The 9112-nt window shown below is 45.7% G+C and overlaps 1 protein-coding gene across 5 annotated transcripts in view; it reads left to right on the forward strand.

Moving 5' to 3' along the window:
• Positions 1 to 8594, forward strand: part of INTS10 (integrator complex subunit 10) — a 37662-nt gene extending 29068 nt beyond the window's left edge. For 2 of the 5 annotated variants that reach the window (XM_059156196.1, XM_059156197.1), the window contains exons 14-18: positions 835 to 914; positions 1936 to 2098; positions 2976 to 3069; positions 5961 to 6038; positions 8192 to 8594. In XM_059156196.1, the coding sequence (XP_059012179.1) occupies positions 835 to 914; positions 1936 to 2098; positions 2976 to 3069; positions 5961 to 6038; positions 8192 to 8348 (572 nt within the window). In that variant the 3' untranslated portion in view covers positions 8349 to 8594. Of the gene's footprint in view, positions 1 to 834; positions 915 to 1935; positions 2115 to 2975; positions 3070 to 5960; positions 6039 to 8191 lie in introns of all 5 variants that reach the window. The other 3 variants (XM_059156198.1, XM_059156199.1, XM_059156200.1) reach the window with 2 other exon arrangements.
• The last annotated feature ends 518 nt before the right edge of the window (positions 8595 to 9112 follow it).

The raw sequence follows: 9112 nt of genomic DNA on the forward strand, positions 1-9112 counted from the left end.
ATGTTTATTTTAACATTGTTTGTAATAGTGAAAAAATGGAAATCCCCCTGTCTACCATAAAAGAATGGGTAAATGTATTGTGTCATGTAAATAGAATACTGTATAAACATTGAAAATCAATGAACTAGAGCTATTGGTATTCATATCAAAAACGGTTTGCAGAAGGATGCATACAATATGACACCATTTATATAGTAGACTAAAAACTTGCACAACTTTCCTCTGTTGCTGAGGAATGAAACCAGCGCAGTGAGAAGAGTACTTCGGGGAGAAGGGAAGAGGGCGGCTGCAAAGGTGCACAAGAGGCTTCAACTGAATCTGTGATGCTTTATGTTAATGTTATGGGGCGCCTGGGTGGGCTTAGTTGTTAAGCATCTGCCTTTGGCTCAGGTTATGATCCTGGGATCCTGGGATCGAGCCCCGTATCTGCTCCCACTGCTCAGCGGGAAGCCTGCTTCTCCCTCTCCCACTCCCCCTGCTTTTGTTATCCCTCTCACTGTGTCTCTCTGTCAAATAAATAAATAAAACCTTTTAAATTTTTTTAAAAAATAAAGGAAAACATTAACATTTTATAAGCTGAGTGTTGAGCACAGTATTACAAACACCTGTGTTTGTTTCTCTACATTTGAAATGTTTTATAATAAAAAGTATTTAAGCAAGGTTAGGAAAGAAGACTGATAAATCCGGAGATCATTCAAAAACCATGAAAAACGTGACAGTGAAACTATATTTGAAATCCTATGACTGTTGCTTATATTTTTTTCTGGGAAACGTCTTAAATATATACTTTCCAAAGCCCTTTTCTTCACTAATAACAGACCCTTTTGTGCACAGGCTCCGATCTGAAGTTGCTGCCTTGTACCAGCAAGGCCCTCATGCCCTACTGCCTGCATCTGATGCTGGCTTGCTTTAAGGTAAGCTGGAGACTGATTAGCATCGGCAAAATTTAATTTGGAACACTTCTGATGATCTGGAGTGACTTGGTGGCATCGAGAGAGCGCAGGAGCTAGCAATGAATAAATAGTAACTGTAGAGGCTTGGGACAGTTACCCGAATAACCTGCCTCTAGTGATGATCAGTAAATATTTTATGAATTTATGTATGTCAGAATATATGAGCTAGAAGAAAAATTGCAAATGCCATTGGGTTCATAGAGGGATGGCAAGTTTGTTATCCTAAAGACGTAGCAGGTGGAAGCGTTTCAGGCCTTAGGATGAACCCCACAGAGCCAGGAAGGTTTCCAGGCTGTCGGAAGAACCCCAGGCCCTTGGCTGCAGGTAGAGCCGAGCCTTTGTGTGCATTTCACCAAGGTGTGTGAGCAAGAGAACAGCAGCATCCGGTCTCTGCTTTAGGGCTGTAATTCTCAGACTTCACTCATGGTCAGAATCCCTTGGGGCAACAGAAACTATTAGATTAAAGTGTGATTTGGGGCTTAGCTGCTCGCTGAGTCCTTGGGCCGGTTCTGCATTTCACTGCCACTCCCTCCCCTGTTGCTCACTGCTTTCTGCTCCCCAGTCCGTGCTCTCCCAAACCTTTGTCTCTCCCCAGCCTTCTGGCCCACCCTTGACCCGCCCTCCCCCTTCAAAGAAATCCCCAGATTCTTGTCTTTGCCACACACAGCCACTCAGCTTCTATCGCCCTTTTCCCAAAGCCGGAGCTTCAGGCCTGCCCGTCACGGCCAGCTCCCGTCAGGATGCTCAGTGAACACACTGCTAGTGACCTTGTTCCCAGCAGGGGAACCCAGGCTTCTGGGTTAGGACTCACCGCCCTTCAGAAGCCCTTATGTTGTTTGCACGGCGGGTATGTGTTCTCCTCTGTTCCCTAGATCACATGTTTTCACATAGCAGCATTTTTTCAGGAAGTGATATTTGGTATATTTACGATCACCCATGATTTCCTTTCCGTTCCGTGTCTGCACAAATCCTTGTCTTGCAGCTCCGGGCTTTCACCGACAGCAGGGACGACATGGCGCTGGGCCACGTGATCGTCTTGCTTCAGCAAGAGTGGCCGCGGGGAGAGAATCTTTTCTTGAAAGCTGTCAATAAGATTTGCCAACAAGGAAACTTCCAATACGAGAACTTTTTCAACTATGTTACAAGTATCCTTTTTCCTGTGTAAGCATAAGAAATTCTTACTTTTTTTTTTTTTTTTTTTTAAAGAATAAATGCATGTTACAGAAGTGAATGAATCATTCCAGGTAGAAATACTGATTTTCACTCTACTTTGGGGGAAGAGAGAGAGAATGATGAGTAAAAATGGGCCTGTGGCAGTCGGTTTCTCATGAGAGTCCTGAAAGGCTTCACAGAGGTGGTGCACCGAATCAGGAACATGAGTAGCTCAGTCACACTTTCCACCTCAGGTGACTTCTAGGCAGGTACCCAGGATGCCTACATGAAGAGCCTTCCAGTTCCTGAGAGGCCCAGAGTGGCTGGTGAGGGCACAGACTAGAATGTTCATTGGCCTTCATCTGTCAGCACAGGGCCTCCTGGGGCCTCTCCCAAGTCACAGGCGTCATAGCTGCCACTGAGAACTCGCCACACGTGCTCCCAGCCCAGCAGCGGCTTCCGGCCGTAGGGAGTGTTGGGTTTCATACTGTTGGTACGGAAAGACCACCTTCGAGTTGTGAGGAATGTGCTGTCTTGTCCAAGGGCCTAGGAAGATATGTAACTGTTTCTGGGGATTCAACACCCCCACTGCCCCTTTCATTTTTTATAAAGAAAACAAAAGAGTTTTCTATTAGGGCCGTACAGAATCTGTTCAGTTAGCATCTGTAGGAGGAACCTACTTATTGTTAAGAGGTAGTCTGGTTGGTACAAGAATTGTTCGTTTGGGAATCAGATCGCCCTGGGTTCCAGTACTAACTCTGGTTGGCTGGGTGGCTGTGGGCAATTTACTTGGTCACTGCCCGCCCGGTCCTCCTCTGAGAGATAGGGCACCTTGTTTCTGAACGTGGTTAACCTGAACCTGGCCTGCAGATATCGATATGCTGGAGGAATTCGCCTACTTAAGAACTCAGGAAGGTGGGAAAATTCATCTGGAATTACTGCCCAATCAAGGGATGCTGATCAAGTAAGCATGCTGTCTCACTCTTCCACGCTACATGCTCACCTTTCGTGTGCTTGTAGGAAATATTTGTAAGTTTCTATAGCTTTGGGAAATCTCAAAAAAAAAAAAAGGAATCCAAACCTGGTCTCCATTTTTGAGAGAGTAGATTTGATTCTGGGTACCTTTTGCAATTTGGTGTTTCCTTAACTACATTTCTGATAAAACATTGTTTAAACTGGGATATTTCTGTCACCTTGGAAACCTTCCCTCTAAGCGAAAGCCTCATTCCTGTTATCTTTTCATCTCCAAAAGGTACAGGCTAATCCTATAAATTTCTGGTTAGATAGAGAACGCTTTTAATTAAGAAAGAGCCATGCTTAATTAAAGTTGTAGTGGATTAGGAAAAGCTACAGACTTTATCTAGAAATTGGATTTCAGTATTTATCTGAAGCCTTCCCAAGTAGTTGTCTTTGCTTGCATAGCGCAAGGGAAACTAGCAGAGACTAGTGTCTCTAAGAACACACCTGCCCGAGAAATAGTGGTGAGGTGCCTGGTCTCAAGCATGCCCTCCCACATCTAGGTGAAGTTGTGACCATTTATGATTTTTAAATAGCTCATAAATCTTGCTTCTATCCTTCAGTACTCATGTAGTTTGGATAATAGATCCTCTGTGCTGTAAATGCCACGTACAGCTTTATTTTCCTACTTCCTCCTTTGCGTCCTGCAGACTCAGCATGGCCAGGAGTCCATGTCCGAGTCAGTGCAAGAGACTGAGTCCCGAGTGAGAAGGGAGCATTGCTAAGGCTGAAAAGCTTGTCCTTTTTCTCTCAGTTGCAAAATGAATGAGTTTTCAGTTGTTGAGAGCAAAAATCCACATCTTTTTCTATCTTTGTAGAGCCTTAGAAATGCTGAGGGGGAAGCTCGAAATGTGCATTGGGGATATGTATGACCGCAAATACCACTCCTATTGAGAAGAGGGTCTTACGGAATCCGTTCTGAAGAATGGGAAGATTAAATGGGGTTTTTGTCCTTCACCTTGTAAATGGGATTAATAGATATTTTAAACATCTAAAATAAAAGAACAAACGCTCTTTTTTGAAAACACGAGACCTTTCTGCATGAGGTTGCTTAGGCGAGATGCGCTGGACAGGCGTATCTTCCCGTCTCCGTTCCCTTCCCTAAGACCGCGAAGAAGAACTGGGGGGAATGATTGCATGGTTCTTAACAGTGTTCGAGAACAAAGATGACTTGTTGCTATGGGAGCTTACGTAGCCCCTTCTGTGGGCTTAAAAATGAAAGATTTCTAGGTTTTGAGGCCGGATATATAAAACATGCCTGATATTAATAGCCTTTTAGTTAACCCACATTAACACTCACGGTACAAATTATCATGATATAGGAACAGCCTTCAAATCACCTGCATTTACTAAGGGTTAAATGTATAGATGATCTCTCACTTCAGATAGTGCTTAACTGTGGAAGTGTGAGTGAATCGACTTTTACTAAATCAGCAGTTGGATCTCGTACTGAACCCTTTCTTCTGTAGCCAGTTTGTATCAAGCTGAACAGTGTCATGGTTCTGTGCAGACAACCCCTAGGACAAGGAATGGAAGCAGGCGCTCTTGGACACCCAGATAATATCACTGTAAAGAGTCGTTTAGCGCAAGGCAGGGAGACACAGCCTGCATTTCCAGGCTTTGAGAGAGAGTTGCAGGCTCCCCCACCTTGGTCAATATAAACTTTAATGCCTTCTAACACCCTAGAGAAGACCACTAAGCCTCTTAGGAATCCTCTTGTTCTGTTTGGAAGCAAGAATAGGGATTGTTACTTAGTGAGCTGACATTCTAGAAACTTGCTTAGTCTTCACTGTGCGAGTCTCAAAGTTCATCGGAAGCCTGCATTTCAGATTACGTCTGCCAAACCAGCAGGAAAAGCAAGCTGCATAAAGCCAGAGAGCTCTTACTAAGAAGGGAAGAATTCGAATCTTGAGCAAAACTATCTATATTCCTTCCCCTTTGGGTTCCAAACAAATTCTCTGAAACCACTGCAGACCTTTGGGTGGCACCCCCAGCTGAGGGGCAGAGGTGTTGTGAGAAGTGTACAGCACCCCCTCCCTTGGGTAAGGTTGTGAGTCTGTCCCGCTCTGCTCGGACGCTAGCGGGTACAGTACCAATGCTGAGCGCACCCGGAGCCTGACCAACAGAACAAAGACACTTTGTCCTTAACATATTTTAAAATAGAGAACAGTTCTTTGCCAATATTTGCAGTATCTTAGTTGTATTAGATTGGGTGAAAATGGAAAAAACCATGTCCTGTGCACTAATTCTTTGTTTCGAATTCAGCAAGGCCATGGGTCCCAGACATTTTATTCCCCGTGTCTGTTCCTTTACTCGATACTTTTTGAAATTAAGGCTCAGCCTTTCTTGGTCAAAAACATGGCCAGGCCCTCTAGTCATCCCAGAAGGGCCTCTTCAGTCTGGGGCTTCAGACCTGGCAAAGATGGTTACCAGAAGCCCCCCAGTCCATCTCTGGTGGGGGCTTGAGCAGAGTGGAGAGTGAAGGAGGCTGGATTCAAAAACGTGTCTTCTCCAGTGTGACCCCTCCGCACCGCCGTTCCATTGCGTCTCGTCATCCTCTTTCTCGGTGGCTGCTTTTACACCAGACCTCGAGTGGGCTGAGCTCGGGGCCCAGGCACAAGATGCTCTGGACATGCCCCAGCAGCAGGTGCAGGGAGAGGACCGCTAGCTTCTCCCGTCCTCCCGAAAGACACCGCTGTGTCCCCGGGGGGCCGTGGAGGTTCAAGGGTTTCCGCATAGTCTGTTCCAGTCTTGTGCATTTTCTCTGGCGTGTTGTTTTTGCAGTGCAGGGCGAGTCGGTGTGGGTGTTTGAATGCTGCTGTTTGCTGTTTTTTAAAGGCCTTCTAGTCCTCCCATGGGGTTACTGCAGCAGGAATTCTTACCTGTGCTTCAGCCCAGCATACAGACTGCTGACAGGTACCACGTGGAAAACACTGCTCATAGTGTGCCGTCTGTCAACATGTTGTACTGCCCATGGTTTCCAGCTCTCTGTTCCTCAGTGCTCTTTTTCATGCTTTATTTATTTTTTTAATTTGTTCTGCATTCCTTGGCAAACCATCTGGTTGTAATATTGTAACATTTCTTATTTTTTTTCCATAAGTTGCCAATGTTTTTGTGTTCGATTTAAAAATCATTATGGATCTGGAGGAAGAAAAAAAAAAAACAAAAGTTATATAAAACTGTGTTAGATTAAGCACACGTTAGGTTAGGAGGCATTAGGTTGTGATTGATTCTCTTTTGATAAAACATAAGGCATTCAGTCATAAATATTTAAGGATGCCAAAGCTCATTTTAAGGAAATTTTTATTCATGGATTTCCATATTAGTGACCAGTGTCGATGTTCTGGTGTAACCGGGCCTTAGCACAGCATTCACTGATTTTCCAGACCTTCCCTTTCTAAACTGAAAATCCTTGGTATGCTGCATTTATTAGCTGATTTCTCCTGTCCTTAAACCACAAAAGCTGACTAATTCTCTTCTTCAGCCACACTCACCAGAGGGATAGAGACTGATAGAAATAGAATGGAGTTGTATTGCTTTATCTGTAGAAACAGTATCATTGAACCATGATTAGCAGGACACAACCTTTTATTGTATCTTTACTAGCATGAAGGGAAGAGTTTGCTTTGAGCTTTCAAAGCCCTTTAGCTTGTTGTCTGCAAATACCAGTAACTCTCAGTCGCTCAAGGGTTGGCTCCCATCAGGGGCTGCAGTCTGGGACCCAGAAGAACGGTATCTCAGGACGGCCTACATGGGTGTACGCCCATTCTCAGTGGGCCTCATGGCCTCAGCCTCACTGACACCATGTCCTAGTTACAGAATTAACCAGCCGACTTCACTAGAAACGTCCACAAAGAACTGTGTTTTCTCCCTGGCACTGCTGCTGTTGGCATAGTTCTCTCAAATGCCCGTGGGCATTGCAGGCTGTCCTGGAGTAGCTTTACTAGTTGGCAGAGCCTAGTTTTGTTTTTCCTCCTGTTACCTGGCAACTTTTTGACTTCTGTTGTACTTATTTTATACAACAGTACACAAGTTAAAAAAAAAACAGGAACATTTTAGAGTGGTTTCAACAATTTTGTTTTGGCCCATACATAAAAATCTCATTTGAAATCCCTGTCATTGTGTCTGAGGGAAGTTAGGCAGTCGAGGTGGGTGCCTTCTAATGGTCTAACCCTACTGAAGTACTGACCCTGTAGTTAAAACTCCTTTCAACAACCCAGCAAATTTTGCTAGATTTTTCCTTTCTTCAATTTGACATCTTAAGTTTTCTGGGATTTCCTTTGTGAGCTCCTTCTCCACAGCACAGCTTCTGGGTATAGCTAGAACTTTTCTTGTGCTCCCACTGACCCTTCTCCTGAGCACGGGGACCAGATCTGGGCCCAGCAGGCTTTTGCAGGACACTGGCTATTCTTCAGTGAGTCTGCTTCTCTCTCCCCACCTCTGCCAGACTCGTCTTGGGACCTGCAACTCCTCCAGCTTCTCAAACAGATGTGAGTCTGGATGAGCTCAGCAGAGCTGTCCTGTTCTGGCATCACCGGGAGAGAGACGCACTTGGAAGAAACCCCAGTGGCTGAGCACAAGCCCCGGGCCTTTCTGAGCCTTCCCGCAGAGCCCCAGGCCCCAACTCGGTGTGGTGACGGGCTTGTTCTGGCTTCCCTCCTCCCTGCTGCTGCCTCTGTGCTCACGCTCGGCTGGCTTGTCCAGACATGAACTGTGTGGCCATGTGGACTGGGCCCAGTTGGCCCAAAGGGACAGAACCGTGCACAAGTCAGCACAGGGATGCATAGTGTCAGAGCTGCAAGAGTTCAGAAGCAAAGCAAGTGGCATTTGACCAGACGTTTAGATGCTTAAAATAGCCTTTTATTGAGTGGGAAACACGTCTCTCTAGTTTTATGTCTTTCTGAGAAGGAATGGGCAGGGGGATTGTTTGGTTAGGGCCTTTCTTCCTTTCTGAATTTTTTTACTTATACTTAGATTTCAGTCAGGTTTTACACCTGCCCCAGAAACACTGACCGGGGATGCCGGCACTAACTGTGGTGTCCCCTCTGTTTCCCTGTCGCTGCCCTCAGGCACCACACAGTCACTCGGGGCATCACCAAGGGTGTGAAGGAGGACTTCCGCCTGGCCATGGAGCGCCAGGTGTCACGCTGTGGCGAGAACTTGATGGTCGTGCTGCACAGGTTCTGCATCAACGAGAAGATCTTGCTCCTCCAGACTCTAGCCTGACCGGGGAACCCTTTCCACCAGAGGAAGCCGTGGGATTTTTTGTGAAGACATAAAGCATTCGTGAATGTTGCCGTTACAACTCTTAGAAAGAAGAAAACCTGAGTTCAACTCCTTGGTTGCTTAAAAATAGTTCCCAAGAGTCTGAGAAGCTATCTCTATTTTTCAGAGTCATTTTTTGTAATTTTTGTAAAACAAAAGAACCTGTTTTGTAAATAAAAATCATCCTAAATTTGGGGCTTTTAAGAATGTATTTCAATTCTTACAAGTTTCTGAACAAGACTTCACTTTATGTAAATGAATATTTTTCATAATCTCAAGGTCTTATTTTCCATAGTTAGGCTTCGGTAGGTATCACGTATCAACATACTTTCACACCTTTCCATGCAGGAAGTTTTAATACTGAAAACCTTCATGCCAGAATGAACTTGAGTGAACTTCCGTGAGGGAGCTGTGGGTGCGGGGGGGGGGGGGGGGGGGTCTGTGCACCAGCCCAGGGAAGGCGCCTCCTCCCTCCCGCCAAGCCCCAGGTGCCTGGTGGCCTGGCTCCCAGGCCTGGCTCTACCCAGCATCCTACTGCCCTGTGGGGGAACAGGTTAACTCCTCTGTGCCTCAGGCTCAGCCTTGAAACCCAAGAGATGATGGTACTTCCCTCACAGGCTGTGAAGACTGAGTGCCCTCACATGACATCTGTGGAAGGTTGCCTCGTGTGTCCAACTAGGCCAATGTTAGCTCTCAGGTTCGTTTTCTTCTTTTCCTGTCCTGAA

This window comes from Mustela lutreola, chromosome 18 (assembly GCF_030435805.1).
Source record: "Mustela lutreola isolate mMusLut2 chromosome 18, mMusLut2.pri, whole genome shotgun sequence".
In the NCBI taxonomy this organism is placed as follows: domain Eukaryota; kingdom Metazoa; phylum Chordata; class Mammalia; order Carnivora; family Mustelidae; genus Mustela; species Mustela lutreola.